The 19156-nt window shown below is 55.2% G+C and overlaps 1 protein-coding gene and 1 long non-coding RNA gene across 4 annotated transcripts; one reads left to right on the top strand and one right to left on the bottom strand.

The window, feature by feature from the left end:
• The first annotated feature begins 2386 nt into the window (after positions 1-2386).
• Positions 2387-15714, top strand: KLHDC8A (kelch domain containing 8A). 3 transcript variants are annotated; one of them, XM_008535705.2, is made up of 6 exons: positions 2387-2525; positions 2841-3436; positions 6118-6282; positions 6515-6730; positions 7337-7438; positions 15188-15714. In XM_008535705.2, the coding sequence occupies exons 2-6, from the start codon at positions 3061-3063 to the stop codon at positions 15322-15324; spliced, it is 996 nt and encodes a 331-aa protein (XP_008533927.1). In that variant the 5' UTR covers positions 2387-2525; positions 2841-3060; the 3' UTR covers positions 15325-15714. The 3 variants fall into 3 exon arrangements, with proteins under 3 accessions (XP_008533927.1, XP_008533928.2, XP_008533926.1); XM_008535706.2 differs by lacking the exon at positions 15188-15714 and adding an exon at positions 11138-11608; XM_008535704.2 differs by lacking the exon at positions 15188-15714 and adding an exon at positions 8232-9331.
• On the bottom strand, positions 4161-9200 carry LOC139079007 (uncharacterized). Its single transcript, XR_011532261.1, has 2 exons — positions 6824-9200; positions 4161-4352 (listed from the first exon to the last, which is right to left on the bottom strand). It is a non-coding gene; the product is annotated as an uncharacterized lncRNA (long non-coding RNA).
• Positions 15715-19156: the final 3442 nt, after the last annotated feature.

Genomic DNA, 19156 nt, shown 5'->3' with positions numbered 1-19156 from the left:
GTTGCTTTAAGATTAGAGAAAATGGACATGCAAGGGCTTAGTTTAGCTCAACGAGCTAGGCAAACATAAAGTAGTATGGAACTCCGTATGCCTGCTCATCACGCAGCCCCAGCTCGGGGGCTGGGCCACCAGAAGCCTTGCTTTGGTAGAAAGAGGCTGAAGACGGACCCAACAAGCCCCGTTGAGGAAGCTCTATGGCTTTTAACCTTCCTGATCACCCCGTGCTGACTTTGTGAAGACGGTTCAAGCTGAGGGCTGAGGGTTTGTTCCCTATTCCTCTGGACAGATTGTGATTCCTAGGGAGAAAGAGAAATGTTTGATGTTTCCTGTGAAACTTCCTTAATTCAGACCACATTCTTTTGGAATTTATGAGTTCTTATTGAATAAAAAGAAAGCAACACAATCTTCCTCTGTGAAGGTTCTAGAGGTGCTTACTTTGTAAGTACAGAGAATTTAAACTAAAAAACTGTGGAATTTCTAAGCCAAGAACTCACGATATTAAGATGGGCCTGTCATGAGTTGTGACTTCCGTTTCTCCCAGGACATCATTTCCAAGTGAGGGGTAGCATGTGTGTGCTTGTTCTGGGTTTTCCTTTTTCCTGGTTTTGTTGGCAGTGGTTATAGAAGTCATGGTATTAACAGCGACTTACCAGGCCCTTGCTACGTGGCAGAAACTGGACTGAGCACTTTGCAAGCACTACCTCATGTAATCCCCACAACATCTACAAGGATACAGCCAGACCATGGAATGCTACTGGGAGATAAAAGGGAATCAACTATTGATACATGGAACAACCTGGATGAGTCTTCATGGAATCATGCTGGGGGCAACCAATCCCAGAAGGTCATACGATTCTATTTATACAACATTCTTGAAATGACAAAATTCTGGAAATGGAGAAGAGATTAGTGGTTGCCAGGGTTTGGTGAGCGAGGGCTGGGAGAGAAGGAGGTGTGGGTACAAAAGGGCAGCATGGCGTCCTCGTGGTGATGGAAGTGTTCTGTGTCTTCACAGATCTATTTCCATATCCTAGGTGTCATATTATTGGACTATAAGTTTTGCAAGCTGTTACCATCGAGGGCAACTGGGTCAAGGGTGTTATTTCTTACAACTGTTTGTGAATCTTCAATTTATCTCAAAATTCAAAGGTAACAAGGGCCGCCCCGTGGCCCAGTGGTTAAGTTCGTGTGCTCTGGTTCCACAGTCCAGGGTTTCAAGGTTCACATCCTGGGTGCGTACACGGCACTGCTTATCAAGCCACACTGAGGCCGCAGCGTCCCACATAGCACAACTAGAAAGACCTACAACTAGAATATACAACTATATATACTGGAGGACGTTGGGGAGAAGAGGGAAGAAAAGATTAGCAACAGATAGTAGCTCAGGTGCCAATCTTTACCCAAAAAAAATCTTTAAAAAAAGGTAAAATAATATAAGGAAACTGAGGCTCAGAGTACTTAAATAATTTCAGAGCCGTAATTCAAACCCAGGTCTGTCAAACTCCCAAGCCTGAGAGTTTCAAGACTTGGCTGTATTCAAGGGAACCAAGTAGGAGGAGGACCCTGCCAGGCTTGCAGCCCATCAGACCAGGTGGCCCACTGATGTCATGGGCAGCTTTGTTACTGGGGACTACTCTCCGGAAAAAGCTACCAGAGAGGGACTTGAAAGAACTATTTCGCAAGCCCTGTGTGTCGGTGCTGAGGGCCGACTGAATAACCATGTTTCCCCTTCCCAAGGTGTGGGAAGGAGGGAGAGAGGTGGAGAGACAGCCTGTGTGTTTATCTATGTTGATGTCTCCGGTTGTGCGTCCACCCATCTATGCATTTGTCAGTTTCTCCGTGGATATGTCTACTTCCGAGTGGGCGTAGGGTGATGTGTAAGTTACGCATATGTGTGCAGATAGGTGTATACGCTGTTTGCATGCACCTGTGTCAGGTCTGCATGTGTCACACCACATAACTTGTTTCTATTAGGTTAAACTATTTGATAATACCTCCCCCAAAGCAAAGCCAGCTATTGAGCCAGCCTGTCACGAACTGAGTCTGTGTACTGTATAGATAAACTGGGTAATTGGACTCTCCGCCCCCTCACCAAAACAAACACAAACCGCCCACCCCTACACTGGAGGAAGTCTGGTCCCTGTCATCTGGTACGTAGTTGGCTCGAGTATCCCGCTTTCCCTGGCCCTGGAGACAAGGGGAGCATCTCCCGCCGGCCGCGGGCCGGGCGCCGCAGGGCTTATGTAAGGAGGACACGGCGTGCCCCGCCGTGGGGCGCACGCGGATTCCTGCACAGGTGTGGCGGATGTGTGCCGCGCGAGCTCGCCGGCCCCCTCCCCGGCGGCCGCTCCGCTTCTGCTTCCTGCTGCTCATTTATCCTCCTCATCTTCCTGTCTGACAGCGGTGCGGACCGGGGAAGGACAGAGCGCCCTCTCCCCTGTCCCCGCGCCGCCGAGGGGGGCTGCCCGCTCTCGGGGAACGAATGCGCCGTGTGCGCTGGCCGCCGCGCGGCCCGGCCTGGCTGAGTAAGGGGCGGGGGGCGGGGGTGGCGGGGAAAGGAGGCGGCGGCGCGGAAAGGTGGTAATTCCTCGCTCTGCCGGGTGCCAGCCAGGCGCCCGGACCCCAGAAAGCCGCCCCCGCCCCGCGCTCCGCGCGTTCCCGACCAGCCGGCGGGGAGGGGCGGGGGACAAAGCGGTGCGGGCGGTGCTGCCACCGCGGGGTGGCGCCCTCGGCCGCCGCGTCCTCCCTTTAAAGTTGGAGAGGAGCGGGGAGCTCGCCCGCGCGAGGAGGCGAGGGCGCGTGGCCCCGACTGCCCTTGACTCTCCCCATTCCTCCCGCAGGGCCAGGCGTGGAGGCCGCCGGACCGCTGAGTCTTGAGGGACGGTGAAGCGCTGGCCGGCGTCGGGGCCTTTGCCGGAGATCGGGCGGGAGCCAGCGCCCGGGAGCCAGATGGAGGCGGCGAGAGGGGGCGCGGAGTAGCCGGCGGACCCCCGGGCGCGCACCTCCCGCGGCGCCCTGGCGCTCCGCCGGCGCGAGGCGGGCGGGGTCCCCGGGGCTGCCATGGAGGTGCCTAGCGTCAAGGACTTCCAGTGGAAGCGCCTGGCGCCCCTGCCCAGCCGCCGGGTCTACTGCTCCCTGCTGGAGACTGGGGGGCAGGTCTATGCTATCGGGGGATGTGACGACAACGGTGTCCCCATGGACTGCTTTGAGGTGTACTCCCCCGAGGCCGACCAGTGGACCGCCCTGCCGCCCCTGCCCACAGCCCGGGCCGGGGTGGCCGTCACCGCCCTGGGGAAGCGGATCATGGTGATCGGGGGCGTGGGCACCAATCAGCTGCCCCTGAAGGTCGTGGAGATGTACAACATCGATGAGGGCAAGTGGAGGAGGAGGAGCGCGCTGCGTGAAGCTGCCATGGGCATTTCTGTCACGGCCAAAGGCGAGTGGGGCCAGGGCGGAGGGCGGGCAGGGGGAAGAGAGAGGGAGCCACAGGGAAAGGGGTGAGAGCCAACAGCAAGTTGGGGGCCCATTATCACATTCCTGATCCCATTTGACCCTTACAGTAGACATTAAAATTAGAGACCCACAGACCTTATTTTACAGATGGGAAAACCGAGACTCAGCAAAGTGAAGTGTCTGGTAATTCCTTATGATGCCAGAGCTCCCCTCCAACGGGCTCCTCCCAACAAACCGGGCAGGCCCTGCCAGAGGGGAGAGCCAGAGGTTCAGGGCAATGTCTCCGCAGAACGCTTCATGCAGCAGGATGACCCAGGCTCCCATCCACAGCACCCTGTCCACTGAAATCTGCCTTACATGTGCCACCATCTCCAGACACTGGAGTAGCTGGGGTTCTGGAGATGGTCACTCTATCCTTGTACCGTTGGCAGGCCCCACTGGGAGTGCTTGGAGACCTGATTCCCAGGCCTTCTCCCCACCCTCAACCTCCCGTCTGTCTCCTAATCTCAGAGATACTGATGTGTGGAGCGCAGAAGTTTCCTGATGGATGTGCTCCTGCAGCATCTTGCCCCAGTTTGCTAAGTTCTCAACGCACGTATGTGCTGACCACAGGGTTTCATGGTTCTCATTTCACTTCCTCCAAGCCCCTCATTGCCTTCTTTTCAGGTGCAGCACAGCCCAGAGCATAGAAGGGGCTCCAAAAGCTCTTTTGTGAGACACAATAGGTTTTATGGGAAATGGTCCAACAGGAGTCAGGAGACCCCAAGTTCAGGTCAGACAGGCTTGATGGGATGCAACCTTCTCTCCCTCTCTTGCAAAACCATCCCAGCTTCCTGTTGGGTCTACTGTAGATCAGGAACCAGTATTTCTGGAGTGCCCGCTCTGTCCCTGGCACAGTTCTAGGTCCCAGGGAGGAAGGAAAGAGGCAGATCTGATCCCTGCCTTCAGGAGCCTGGATCTGACCAATGAAGGTGACCAGAGAGAAACTAAGGCAGAATCTCTCAGAGCACACTGGCCCATGGGGCCTCCAGGAACTCCTAGTAAGCAGGAGGGAAGGCACAGAGGCCGTGGGGGAAGAGACGGCGTACTCCATCCCCAGGCCTCGGTCAGTGGTGCAGAGAGATTGCAGACTAACGTTTATTGAGTCCCTCCCATAGGTGCTTTGTATGTGTTAGCCCCTCTGATAAGAGCTATTATGATCCTCCTTTTAGAGAGAAGCAGTTCAATAGCTTGCCCAAGGTTATGCAGCTGGCAAGTGATGATCTAGTCCGCCCTTACCTATGGCATTGAATGGGATCACAGTTAGTGTAATAAGAATTTACATGCCTGTGTGTCAGGCATTGACCAGATGCCAGGGCCACAGATTAACAAATTCTCCAGGACCTAACAATCTGTTGAGAGAAACAGACAAAGTAATGTGTGGTGAGTGGGCCGGTGCAGGGCTCAGGTGCGCTGAGTGGGCCCTGCCTTGCAGTTCAGGGACACCTAGGTGAATCTGAAAGGATGAGAATGGTGGCAGGGGAGGGTTCCCAGCTGGAGGAGTTTCAGGTGACACAGGGATGGGAGAGGTGGAGCTTGTGTGAGTAAATTCCTCATTAGGCTGCAGCTCCCAGGCACAGGCTAGGGTTGGGATTTTTTTTCTTTTTTTCAGTAAGATTGGAAAAATAGAAGGAAATAGTACTCCTCCCTGTAATACCCTTGAAGAATAAAGGCTTCTCAGAGCTAGAAGCAGTGAGGACTGGCTACTCGGAGACAGAATCCCAGGCAGGGGTGGGTCCTGGGAAAAAAGAGGGCCTGGGTGTTGGGGGGAGTTGTGTCCTTGACAGGCCGCAGGAGGTACTGGGGTAAGGCCCAGGGAAACATGGATGCCTTGCCCATCCTCAGGCAGTGTGTCAGGGAAGTACCTTGAAAGGCTACCTGCAGCCAAGAGCCGTAGAGAATGGGGGACTCCGGAGAGTCCTGCCTCTGCAGGGTTTCTTAAAGGGGCCAGTTTTCTCTCCTCCGAGGCCTCCCTCTCAGTACCCCTAGCCCTATGCTATTTAGTGCAGGGTGCCTCCTGGAGCCCTAGGCTTCCCAGTGTGTCAGGGAGGATGGCACTGCCCGAAGGGCGTGGCAGACAAACAAAGAACCAGCAGCAGTCCAGTGTCCCACAAGAACAGTGACGGTAGGGCTGACCTTGTTTCCAAAGGCTCCTGCTGGGTCTAGAGAATTCCAGTCTGGGAATGCCTGGGGCACAGGCCACTGCTGCAGGGGGTGAGAGGAATGAATGCCCTCTTCTTTAGCATCCCCTCTGGCTGCCCAGGCAAGAGGAAAATGGAGGGGACGACACCTGCAAAGGGCTGTCCAGCCCTAGACTGCACCACAGCCTACCCCTGTGCAAGGCTCAGTGTTTCGGGCTTGGCCAAGGGCCGCACACCAAGGAAGGCTGAGGCATGTAGGCCTGAACCCAGGCTCCCCCATGGCAGGGACTTTAAACGGTGCCATCTGCCCCACTGACCTATAAATAGCTCACTCTGGCAGAGCAGTGCTTGGCCACCTGGCCTGGCTTCAGTGCTGGTGTTCGAGGCATTAGTGGAGCCTGGCCCTGCTAGGTGATGAGTGCTGATGGGCCTGTCTCAGGTGTCTGTGAGCTGAGCCCGGGCTGTGTGCGGCCTCTCTCCTTAGATTACCGAGTATATGCCGCAGGCGGAATGGGCCTGGACCTCCGTCCACACAGCCACCTTCAACATTATGACATGCTCAAGGACATGTGGGTGTCCCTAACACCCATGCCCACTCCGAGATATGCTGCCACCTCCTTCCTCCGAGGTTCCAAGATCTACGTGCTGGGTAAGGATGGGTTGTCTGTCCCACATCCACCCCTCCTGCCCTGCCCTGGGTCAGTTCCCGTGGGAAGCAGTGCCTGGCTGCTGGCATCTCCTTGGCACTGGAGAGTAATCACACTGACCCACCGCTCAGGGAGCTTCCTGTATGATTGGGGACAGTCAGAAGGGAAGGAAGCCCAGCCCCCGGCCTCAGGGACTGACTCTTGTGCTCCACCCCACCCTGCTCTGGCCTCCAGGGGGACGACAGTCCAAGTATGCGGTCAATGCCTTCGAGGTCTTTGACATCGAGACTCGCTCCTGGACGAAGTTCCCCAACATCCCCTGTAAGCGGGCCTTCTCCAGCTTTGTGACCCTGGAGGACCGCTTGTACAGCCTGGGGGGCCTGCGGCAGGGTCGGCTCTACCGGCAGCCCAAGTTCCTCCGGACGATGGACGTGTTCGACATGGACCAGGGTGAGCTGGGCATCCACCCCTGGCTGCCCACCTCCCTGCTGGCTGACTTCCCCCACCTTACCCCCATCCACCCACCCTCCCAAGGCCACTAACCTGGCTGGGTGAGCCTTCCAGAAATCTGAACAGCCCTCTCCATTCAGGGCTACTCTTGGGATCCCATTCTTTCATCAGTACAGGGCTCCCTTGGGTGGGTTGCTTGGTTCTATCTAAGCCTTTTCCATTCGTTGTCTCTTATGACATCCAGGCAGGGCCGGGCGAGGGAGGGCTTTGTTCTGCTTTTCAGTCGTGGAGAGACTGGAGTATCCTGACCCCATGCTCGCACCTCTAGTCTGCCTTCTCTCCAGCTTGGAGCCTGTGAGAAGAGGTGGAGCACGGGGATCCTTCACAGGGGCTTCTAGCTCCTTGGCTGCAGCAAGCATGGGAGGGGGTGGCGGCCATGGATGGTGTCGTTTCAAACAGCAGGAGGCATTGTATATGCCCTTAGCGCAAAGGGTGGCTGGATGGAGACACTGCCTAGGGCGAGAGCTGTCTGAACCTCTGTGTATTTGGTGGGGGTGGTCAGCATCTAATTCTCTCTATATATCCTGCCATCATCCATGGCTGTAGGGGGATGGCTGAAGATGGAACGCTCGTTTTTCCTCAAGAAGCGACGGGCAGACTTTGTGGCCGGCTCTCTGAGTGGACGGGTCATAGTGGCTGGAGGACTTGGTAAGCATGGAGCTTCCAGGCTGGTACTGTGGTTCTGGTGCTGGTAGATCCCTGGCACTCCACCAGAGCAAGAGAAGGTGCTGGTTCCTTACACATTGCCTGCCTACCACTTCATTCCAGAGAATTCAAAACACTCTCTTGCTTCTAGCCTGGACTTCATGTGTCCACATATGGGCCCCAGTCATGGTCTTTCTGTTCTCTTACATGGGGAAATCTGAGGCCCAGGGAGCGTAAGGACATGCTGATAACTGTGTAACACAGGCTTGCTGAGCACAGCTCCCTGGGGCTCTGTCTGGGAACGACTAGAGGCAAAAATGTGGCTAGGGTCAACCTTGGTCCTGGTCTCTGACCGTCTCTTCTCCCTGGAGACCCAGCTCTGTCATGGAATAGAACAGCAATCTGATCAAATAAGTTATTCTAATGAATTCAGGATTTGCCGTATTACCGCTCCCAGAGACGAGTGGCGTTCTGAAGGCAGGATCCCAGCATCAACAGGGGAGAGATGTGTGGGCAGCAGGGCTTCTAGGCACACAGAGTTTACTCAGTGGGGACAGACCACACTTTACCCACGCAGAAAAGGAGCCCCATGGGAGCTAGATCAGCTCCCAGCCAGGACAGGCAAAGAGGCTGTTGGACAGAAGCTACTGGCCCGGGCTAGGGAGAAGGAGCAGTTCTGCGGCGGAGGAAGTTGTGGTTGCCTGGCTTCTCCTTGTGGCTTCCAGAGTGAGGGTGGAGATGGGGCGACTGCAGGGCTGGACTCCTTTGTAAGGTCTGGTTCCCTTGGCACTTTCAGGGAACCAGCCCACTGTCCTGGAGACAGCAGAGGCGTTCCACCCTGAGAAGAACAAGTGGGAGGTCCTCCCCGCCATGCCCACGCCCCGCTGTGCCTGCTCCAGCACTGTCGTCAAGAACTGCCTCCTGGCCGTGGGGGGCGTCAACCAGGGTCTGAGCAATGCAGTGGAAGCCCTGTGTGTCTCTGACTCCTAGCTGTCCCTGGGCCCAGCGCCTTTGTCCTACACCAGATCACCCCACTCTTGACAAGAGGAATGGTCTCATCAAAGCAGTTTGGGCTACTCCCCAGGATGCCAGCTCCTATCAGCAGCCAGTGGGCTCAGGCGCTGTGGCTCTGAGTGACCTCCCTCCGCCTCCAAACCCTACCAGTCACAGGAAACTCGCAGAAGTTGTGATGACTCCGCCAGCCTGGTTGGAGCTCCGCTGACCTCTGGGGAGAGTCCTCACTGCTCGGGCAGAGGAAGGCACAGGAGTGTCTGCTGCCTCCCCTCCTGTGAATCCGCTTCTCCCCACCTCCAGGGTAGGAGGTAGGGGGGCAGTTCTCACTCAGAGGATGGGTTGCTGTCACTGTCCTTTCCCTAGCTCTGAACTCGTTTGAGGATCTCTTCGAAGGGAAAGTGGAGAGGGTTTGGTGGGGTGGGGTGATGGGGGGGGTCCCAAGCCCCCCACATCCTCTCTCCTCTCCCTTGGTCTACATCCTTTCCCCATTTGGTGGTCAACTGTGGGCCTGCCCTGGACCTCATCTACTCAGCAAGAATTGGCCTTGGAGCTAGAGGCGGCTGAACTGGAAGGGAAGTCAGGTTCCCATGGATGGGTCCAGGTTGGCAGCCTTGGCCAGGAAGGACCCATGTGCCTCGGGGCCCTTGATGGGAATCTGATGATGGGGAAGGAGCTGACTGCCCGCCCAGGGTCTTCTCCTCACTCTGTTTCTCCTTCTGCCACCCCTCCCCACCAGAGGCCTGGCCCTTTTGTCATTGATGGCCCGAGAGTGGTTCATTGTGAGACCTTCTCATTTACACTGTGGCATCACAATCCATGAAGGATGGAGTCATTGCATTCTGGTTAACAGCAGCAGCACAATGATTAAAATCTATATTCCTATCTTCTCTGGCACCCTCGTGCGAGGTGGGGTGGATGGGTCTCTAGATGGGTAGAGGGGACCCCATGAAATGGTCCCTCAGACATTCTCAGGCTAAAGAGGGCCCCCAAGTGACCACCTATTCTTGGCTGTTGCCTCTAAGGAGGTTCCACCTCAAATCATCACTTCTCCACCAGTCACCTCACTCCTAGTAAAACGGCGCATGTTCCTTCTCTTAAGTGTTGAGATTGCACATATTTGTTAAGAAAAGGTGGCATTCGTTGACTGACTGCCCCCTCAGCTTACTCCTTCGCATGGCTAGCCTCCTTTCATTCAGCATAAGCTCGTTTCTATCTTGCCCAAAGTAGAAAGGGAATTGCTCACTGATTTAAAAATGTGAAGAACCTGCCTCTTTTAGATTATACAGCACCTCTTTTTGATTCCCAGTTTTTTTTAAAAGCTCTGCTAGCGCTGGGGAGACAAAGATGAAAAGAATACCTGCCCTGGAGGGGTTGTGGGGAAGTCGGATAACACTTTTTCCTGGGGGTAAAATTATTCCTCACGAGGCAGGAACAGAGAAGGCAGCCTGTCCGGCTCTGAAGGGCCAGGAGCCTCCCGAAGGAGGTGACACCCCCTGAACCTTCACGGACAAGGGGAGCTCCCGTCTTAGGGGAGAGGGGTTTCTCTCTCCCTCTGGGGCCCTGGAAGGGCACTGCCACCTGCTGGCCCAGCCTTTCCTTCCTGCCCAGCTGGAGGTTTCCTGTGGCCTCGGGTGCCCCCTGGTGAGCAGACTGCAGAGGTCTTGCCTGTTGCTTCTGGATCCCCTATTTCAGTTCAGGCCCCTGGAGTAGCTGTTAGAAAAAGGTCTGGAGGAGCTGGAGATCCTCTGAGGGATGGGTGGGACGGCACGTTAGGGGAAGCCGTTCCAAAGCCTAGCTCCGGTCTTGTCTCCCCATCCCACTCCCCTTTCTGCGCTGCCCAGACCGCTCCACAAGAGAGCTGTTTGCAAACGGGGTCCCTCCACCCTTGCCAAGAAGCGAAGCCTTGGGGGTGCTTTCTAAGCACATAAAATGGTACTAGATCCGTGGATGGGATGGTTGGAACCTTAGGGGTGCAGCCAGTCCTAAAACGTTCTTCCCATTATGAGAATGGGGAATTGGCTGCTGGAACTGGTGAGGGCCACTCAGAGCTGGAGCTGCTATCTGCTGAGGACTCACGTCTTGGAGGTCCATTCTAGGAAGACTTTGGGGGTGCCTCAAGGAGGAGCCAGGAAAATAGGGAATGTCAGTGGGAAACCACTTGGTCTGCACTGCGTGGTGCCATGGAGGCCGCTCAGGGACTGGGGTCGGATGGCCTGGCTCCAGTCCTCACTGCCCTCCCCGCCACAGGCTCTCTGGTCACTGTCCCCTCTGGGAAGTCCCTGCCCTCTTGTTTCATTTTCCAGTCTGAAACAAGAGCAGTGAGGGTGCCATCGCCCATGGGGGTGAAGCACCTGCTTATGTCCTCAGGTTGACTCTAGGAGGTGGAGGTAGGATTGTCCCATTTTGCAGAAGAGAAAACTAAGGCTCGAGGAAGTTGTATAACTCGTCCAAGGCACGAGCTAGTATGTGCCTGAACCAGGTCTGACTGCAAAACTTGTGACTCAAATGAGACAGCACAGAGGAAGTCAAGAAAATCAGCTGCACTGACCCGTGTAATGGGTTCAAGATGTCCAGCTAGGAGGGTGGAGACTGTCTCCCAAGGAATGAGTGTGAGGATTAGCAAGGAAAGGTTGGGAAAGGCTCCCTACCGTGAAATGAGCACAGAATGTGCCTCAATTTGTATTCCAGGAAAGTTCCCGTCTGGCTTCGTCCTTCCGTTGGCTATTCCAAAGCGTTGTTCCACATCGAACACCACTGTATTCCTGGCCTGGGGCCGGGTGTGGGATTCCTGCCCCCCAGCAGTTGCAGTCGTGGGAGGGTAGGGACTACATCTGCAGCTACCATCTGAGGAGACAAGTGTCAGCCCTTGCTAGTGCAACCCAGAGGCGCCCCAGCCGCGGTGGCTGCAGAGAGCCAGGACGACCGACCGAGGGTGTCGGGGCAGGCTTCCAGAAGTACATCTCGACTGCATTTGAAAGAAGAGGGAAACCGGCCAGGCAGAGGAGGAGGAGCCCAGACGTGGAAGCAAGAGAGATGGGGTCAAATCATAATTGTCATGTGCTAATTGACCTTGGGGACATTGTTAACCTCTCTGAGTCTCAGTTTCCTTATGTGTGAAATGGGCAAAATAAGGCCTCCCTGTGAGGTTGAGCTACCTAACTTATGTGAAATGACTCGTGTGTATCAGGCGAGCAGCTGCATTGTCATTTTCGTTGTTGAAGGAGAGGTTAGGGGTGTTCTCAAGCCCACTGCGGGGAAGGGTGGGCTTGTTTGGGGGGCAGCTCACACACAGCAGAGATTCCAGGGAGGTGGGGCTGCCAGTGCAGCTGGAGCGGACCGAGAATGGCCTCACGTGCCTTGTTGAGGAGCCTGGACTTTACCTACATGGGGAACTGGGAGCAAATTAAGGCTTCTGAGAGAAGGAGCGTCATGATCAGATTCGTACCATTGGAACGTGGGATATTCCGAGTTCCTCTTCGGAGGGAAATGAAGTAAGTGCAGTCACCAAGGCACCATCTAAGGTCAGAGGGACCCAGGTGGGGTTGGGATCCTTGGGAAACCATGTGGGTCCAGCTTTCCGGGCCTCCTCTGGAGGAAGGTCCATCTTCTGGGCAATCAGAGTGCCGGGACGGTTTGGGACCACAGAGAGGGGACAAGTCCCTCCCTCCATCACATCATTTCCTCGAGAAGTTCTTTCTTCCTTGCATTTGCGTTGGGCCTTCTGCCCACAGAGCTCCTGCATGGAAGGCGGGCGTACGGTTGGCCTTTTCCAACCCCCGTCTTATAAAAGAAGGAACTGAGAACCAACCAGGAACCCTGCACCTGACCTGGGCGGCACAGCTGGTCAGTGAGGGGAAGGAAATTCTAACCTAGCTCAGAGGAGCGCACAACGCCCGCACCGTCCTCCTGAGCCCTGCCTGGGGTCATCACCCTCGCCCCAGCCTTCCGCTCCAGAGGCTGCGGGAACGGGAGTTTCCAGTTTGGTGAGATCAAAGTTGCGTAGGCTTGAGCACAGGGCAGGATCCGGGCAAGCGCCGAAGAGACAGACACGTCAAAGGACCCAGGCAGGCTGGGCAGACAGAAGTTTTCACGTGTATTCGTTTCCTAGGGCTGCACATCAAAATACCACAGCTTGGTGGCAGAAATTGCCTGTCTCAAGTCTGGAGGCTGGAAGGCTGAAATCAAGGAAACGGGCGGGAGCTTCCTTGGCTCTTTCTGGCCCCTGATGACTCCCTCAATCCTTGGTGTTCCTGGGCTTGTGGCAGCGTAACTCCAACCTCTGCCTCTGTCTTCACGAGGCCTGCTCTCCTGTGTGTCTGTGTCCAGATCTCTCTCATCTTGCAAGGACGCCAGTCATTGGATTAGGGCCATCCTCACCCAGTGTGTCCTCAGCTTCACTTGATTACATCTTTGCAGACCCCCTTTCCCGAAAAAAGTCACATTCACAGGTCCTGGGGGTTAGGATGTCGAGATATCTTTGGGAGAATACAACTCAACTAAAACACCATGTAATGGAGGGATGAGTGAGACAGGAAGAGCAAGAGTTCCCTGAGGACTGAGCTAGTCTGGGAAGGCTTCCTGGAGGAGCGGACTGTTATAACTGGGCCTCAACGGAAGGAAGACTTGAGGTGCCCAGTGAAGTAGTGAACAGTGGTGTGAAAAGAGGTTAGGAGGCAAGTTGGAGTCTGTGCAGACCTTGAATAGTGGGTTGATGTCTCAAGAAGAAAAGTTTGGCGGAAGGTCGACAGAAGCGTGATGCGATTGTTCTGGCCGTGCCTTTCAGACCTGAGCCTCCCCGGGGGCCCACAGTGCCAGGAGCGACGGAGGAGGGAGAGGTGATCTCTGGGGAAAGGCTAGCTGGCTGCAAGGGCAAAACGTCTTTAGAGTGTCCTGAGTTAAATTCGTGGAGGGTTTGGATTCTCCCTCATGGTATGACCCTTTGTTTTAATGGTTTAAACTATGGGCTGTTTTCCACAATATTCCAGTTCGTTTGAGCTCCCCAGGCAGGTGTGTACCTGGCTCAAAGAACCCCCAGAGCCGTGTCCTGATGGCATGACGCAGGGCACCAAGAAGCCACTCTCTGCAGCCCAGGGGACAACGCGTTCCCCTCCCAAGAGCGAGCTGGCTCTTTGCAGACCGTGTGCAGCTGGTCTTCCATTCCTGCACTCCGGGCCAGCCTGCCCCCACGCACGAATAACCACCCCCCAGCTCACACACTCAGACACCTCACAAACACACTCACGTACTTATCTCGCACGCCAACATACCCCTCACTCTTAGAGACACATCTTACGTGCACACTCACATATTTACACTCACATAATCATTCATGCTCATATACTCACAACTCAAACACCTCACTCTCATGCCTCACACTTGCTTCTTACTCTTCCAACATCCCTCACACGTACACATGCCTTAAACCCTTATACTCACACACTTCAAACACATACCTCACACTCATGCACACCTGTTCATGCACATATGTATGCCCTTACACGTCACACTCACACAGATATACCTCATCCCCTCACACACTCATACTCTCATACGCACACTTGGCGCAGGCGCCTGGGCTCAGAATCCTTTTCACATGGAGCGTGAGTTGCTGCGGCGTTCTGCGGTCCTCACTGGCGCAGGCGCATCTGCAGCCCCCTCTCTCCAGAGCCCCGAGCTGCAGTTTGCTGTGATGGCTGCAGGGACCTCGGGCACCCTCATCTCCCTACGAGCTTGGGAAGGACTGAGATGGGCCTGTTTTACAGATGAGGAAACAGAGACCCACTGGAGTCCCCTGGCTCCCACACGTTGTCCAGAGCTCCTGAGCTGGTGACTGGAGACCGGGTGTTTCTCAGTTACCTTCATGTACTCAGCACCTCGTTCCTGCCTGGCACAGAGCCGTCCTTCCTAACCACGTGCTGAGGGAGTGAGGGATGGTTCCTTTAGGGGGAGTACTGGAGGAAGAGCCTAGCACCCCAGTCCCTGTTCCTCGTTTAGCCAGACTTTTCATGCAAAACCTCCCAGCTACCTACCTCCTCCGAACGGGAAATAGTTGGCAGATGACTCAGAGGGTCTGTGGAGTGAGGGGCCAGAGGTCAGGAAGTGTCTGAGGACTTGATGCCTGAGGTGACACTTTAGGGTTGATGAGTCTTCCGGGTGATTCAGAGAAGTCTGTCTCCCTCAGGCCCCTGGGGTCGCCCTCATTGCTGCACCGTGAGACGGCGGGTGGGGAGCTCCAGGTGTGCAGCGGGGGCCTTCTGGCCTGCTTGGGCTCTAACTGGGCTGTCCGAGTTCCTCCTCTGGTCAGCCGTGGAAGGGAGGGTGTGGCTGTGCCAGCAGGGCTAGGGACCACCAGCGCCCCATTCACTGTCTCCAGAAGTGGCCCCCCTGCCCTCCTCATCTGGAGGAAGACAAGGAGAGCTTTGGGGGCACCCTGCCTCCCATTCAACAGAACGTGGGCCTTGGCCTAATCTCAGTTTAGCAACTCACATTCTTAAAAATAAATATCTAAAAGGGAAGAGTAACTTACAAAGCCCTTTTCCAGGCTTCCCACTCCAGATCCAGTGTCCCCATCTGTGGAAGAAGGGGCCTGGATTGGAGCTGCCCTTCCAGGCTGGTCTTACTCCGTCCGTCTCAGTCCTCTGCTCCCGGCACCTCCAGGGAGCCAGCTCAAGCCTGGGTCCTAAGTGACCACCTCCTCTTCGCTCTTCTCACCCATGCTCTTCTCTTCTCTATTGCCAGGGCTGCTACTTCGCTTCAGACCCTCAGCATCTCGCGTGAGGACAGCTTCACAGCCTCCCCACTGCAGTTCCCCGACCCTCCACATCATGGCTAGATCCCCTGCCCTCTTGGAAGCCTTTCTCATTCTACAAATGTGACTGTCGTTGTGGAGCTTAAACACTCTTCCTCAGCTCCCCTGGCCCTCCAGATGGTTCCCAACCTCCATCTTGGCCTCGAAGGCCCTTCACAAATCCTGCTTCCTTACCTCTAGGCCCAGTGTTCCCTGCGGGAGACCGTTAGGAGCAAGCAGTCCCCTTGACATGTCCCTGCTGGCCACCTGCCTGTCCCCTCCACCCAGAAGGGCCCCTCCCTTGTGTGCCTGGTGAATGTGGGCCCCTGTCTCCCTTCTCAGCCCCACACACAAAACTTGTTCGGTACTCCTCAGACCATGACGAATCCTTAACCCTCGCAGGCCCAGAGCTTCAAAGAGTGCTGGGCGTGGGGTGTCTAGACGTGTGACAAACAGCCGGATGAAATAAATGAATAGCAAAGAACAGAACTGAATGGAAGTCGGAAATCAAAGCGCTCAGAGACAGCACCGGCTTTGAGAGTAAGCTTTGCAGTGCCCCCCTTCCCCTGAGCCCACCTACAGCCTGTGGCTGGCACAAAGAGCCAGATCCAGGAAATCAGCAGTATTTCAAATCCCCCTGCTTAGGGGTTGGGTTCCCTCTCCCTTTGCCAGGGGCTCTGACAGGAGTCAGGATTGGGCTTTTCATAAGCTGTGGGTGACAACCAGCCTATGAATCCAGGCTTGTGATGACAACCCCCAGTGCCAGACCGTGCCAGTGTCATTCAGGGCCAAGAGAAATGCTGGCTCCCGCCTGGCCTTACCAAGGACCAGGAGCTGGGGACCTAGCCAAAGAATGTGCTTTGCTTGGGGTTCACATTCCAGAATCAGCTTGGGAGGCCAGGGGCTCAGGTTGCCAGTGGGAGCCAGGCACAGGGCAGGGAGGTGGCACCGGGCAGACCTTCCGCCGCCCTCTCTCCTGGGCACCTTTCCCATGCCCTGCCTGCCTGGTCCTCCTGGACCTCCCTGAGGGCAGGGTGGCAGCTGTGCAGGCAGGGCCAGGAGGAAGAAGACACTCCATCCTCGAGGGAGCAGCCTTTCAATGGAGTGTGCGGTGCCGAGCCCTGAGCCATAGCATCCACTGCCATAAATGCCCAGCTGCCGGGAGCCTTTAACAGTTTACAAAGAGCCTCTGTGTTCAGGGGCTCCTCTGATCAATTAGACGCAGGTCACCCGCCCTACACCATGTGGCCAAGAAGGGGCAGAGCTAGGAATGGAGCCCCATCCTCTGACTGCCATTCTGAGGCTCCTGTGCCCCCTGCCTCAACTGCATTAACAGCCTCTGTACCCCAGGATCTAACCCAAGGCCCCAGCTTCACAGGGTCAGTGAAGGACGAATGAAAGAGCGGATGTGGAAGTGTTGACCCCTGTGAAGATGGGGGTTCTTTTTACTTCCTTGCACCACATCTCAGTCCATCAGGAGCTCGGAGGACTGACAGCAACCACACAGCAGGGTCAGTCGGTGGGAAGTGCTTGGTGAGTCCGGATGCCAAGGGCTGAATCCCCTGAAACCTTTTACCCTAGTTGCCCCCTCTGCTTCCCAACCCCACAGCAATGGGGTTGCTCAACCTCAGAGACCGAGAAAAGCACACAGAAGTGAGGGGCAGAAAGAGAAAAGCACACAGGAGTGAGGGGCAGAAAGAGAGAAAGACCTTTTTGTTTTGCCATTTACGAGGTAAGGAGACCCTTCCCAAAACACTGACTAGAAGCCCTGACTAAATCGACACAAATATCTACCCAGCCCACCCCTGACTCTCAGAATACCCATGTTCTGGCCTTAAAAACCACACTGAGCATAATTCAACGCCCTTTCTTTTTGCCCCCAGGTCAGGCGGCTCCCTCCCTCCCCCAGCACAGAGCTCCAGCCTTGGGCACTTTCAGTGACCACTTCCTAGCTCTGAGCTTATCTTAACTGTCCTCTGTCTCAGATCACATCAACTGTAGCTCAGGGAGCCTGATAAGCCCCCTGGTGTCACAGCACTGCGCACACACGCACACACACACACACACACACACACACACACACACACGCCACGCTTGGGTCTCTGCCAGACCTGGGCGGGAGGGACTTGGGAGGACCAGAGCCCAGCAAAACCCCAAGCTGACTGATAGGAAACCATCAATCTGACAGCCTCCCCTCTCGTTCCATCCCACAGCAACCCCACGAAGCAGTCATGAGGCACGTTTCAGGTCAACACAAAGAAGCTTAGTTTACTTGAGACTTGGGCAAATCAAGAATCATCTCTCAGCCAGAGTATGATGGCTAAGAGTGCTGTTTCTGGAGCTGGATTGCCCGGGCGCCAAGCTGCCTCCACCACTTGCCGGCTCATGACCCTGCACGGGCAGTTATTCAATTTCTCTGTGTCTCAGCCTCCTCATCTGTGCAATGGAGATAATCGTATGTTAGCACCTGCTTCAGAGAATTGTGGTGAGGATTGAATTTGTTCATGCAGGGGCTAGCACACAGCAAGTGTGTTAGCTGTATGAGAGTAATTCTTATCCATAGAGTTGCCGAGAGATGAGAGAGAGTCACAATCAACTAGTGGCAGGGCAGAGCAGAGCCTGGAGCCCAGGCTGCCAGACTCCTGAGCCAAAAGCATCACGCCAGTCTGGAGATGGGAGAGGGTACAGGGCCCCTGACTGTCGTGTAGTGAAGGAAGCAGTGACCAGGTGGGTGAAAGAACGGGAGTGACTGAGATTTCCTATCTGTCCCTACTTAGATACTGCAGAGAAGTTATGGCAGAGTCGAAATGGAACTCAGAGTTGATTTATCCCAATCCATTTTTATAGATGGAAAACGGCCCCCAAGAGAGAAAGTCCTTGGCCACGACCACAGTGTGGGTTGGTGGTGAAAGAGGAGCTGGAACCCAGGGCTCCTGACTCCTCTCCATCTGTGTGTGCTTTCTCTGCTGCTCCAGGCGGGAGACAGGGCAAGCTCTCTGACTTGGGGAGAAGAACTAGCTTCTCCCTGGGTCACATCCCTCCCAGGCCTGACCTGTGAATGACCTGTGAATTTCCCATTGTAATCAAGAGCCTGGGGACTGTTTTCAGTGTTTGCAGCACAAAATTCCCCGAACTCCTGGTAGGGCTTACTAGAATTTAGATTACAAGCAGTTCACTAGTTCCGTCTTGTACTTCCAAAGCCCATTTGGACACCACAAGGCAGTGAGAGCCACAGGGACTCAAGCTGTGACGTTGGACTCACAGTGTCTGCCTCTTAGCTCTGTTGCTCCTAGCTAGGGCTGGTGGTCTTGGACATGACACTGTCTAAGGTGCTTAGAACCAGGGCTGGCTCAATAAATGTTAGATATTATTATGCCTATTGTTGTAGTTTCTCAGTACATACTTGTTGAAAGAACGAATGAATGAACGAACCAATGACTGGCTCACTGAGGGAACCAGTTGTCTAAGCAGACCCCCACTTGTGGTCACAGCTTTGGGCATCCCATAAAACTTGCTAGGCTTAGTTCGGTCAGAAGAGGGCAGCATTGAGTCAAGCATCCCAGTTTGCCAGAGACTTCCAGAATTTACATCCCCCTCTTTGGACTCCCACCACCCAATCTTGGAGGGCCACTTCTAACGTGCAAGTTCCTACCCAGGAAGTCACATCAGCCCCTGAGAGGGAAGGTCAGCCCCTTCAAGGCCATATTGCCCACCACCTGGGCTGTGACATCCTCAGAGCTCTGGGGGAAGGGAATATACTGGTTGAAGTCTCAGGCTGGGAGTGAGTGGCGAGCTGGGCCCTCCAGCCTGCAGCAGGCCTTCTCCAAGAGAAAAGGAAAGAGGGGCTCAGCATCTACACTGAGATAAATCCTAAAGTAGGAGATGCTCCAGGGCCTGGGAGCCCCCATGTTGCTCATCAG

Source organism: Equus przewalskii, chromosome 23 (assembly GCF_037783145.1).
Source record: "Equus przewalskii isolate Varuska chromosome 23, EquPr2, whole genome shotgun sequence".
Lineage (NCBI taxonomy): Eukaryota > Metazoa > Chordata > Mammalia > Perissodactyla > Equidae > Equus > Equus przewalskii.
This window is presented reverse-complemented; position numbering and strand designations above follow the sequence as displayed.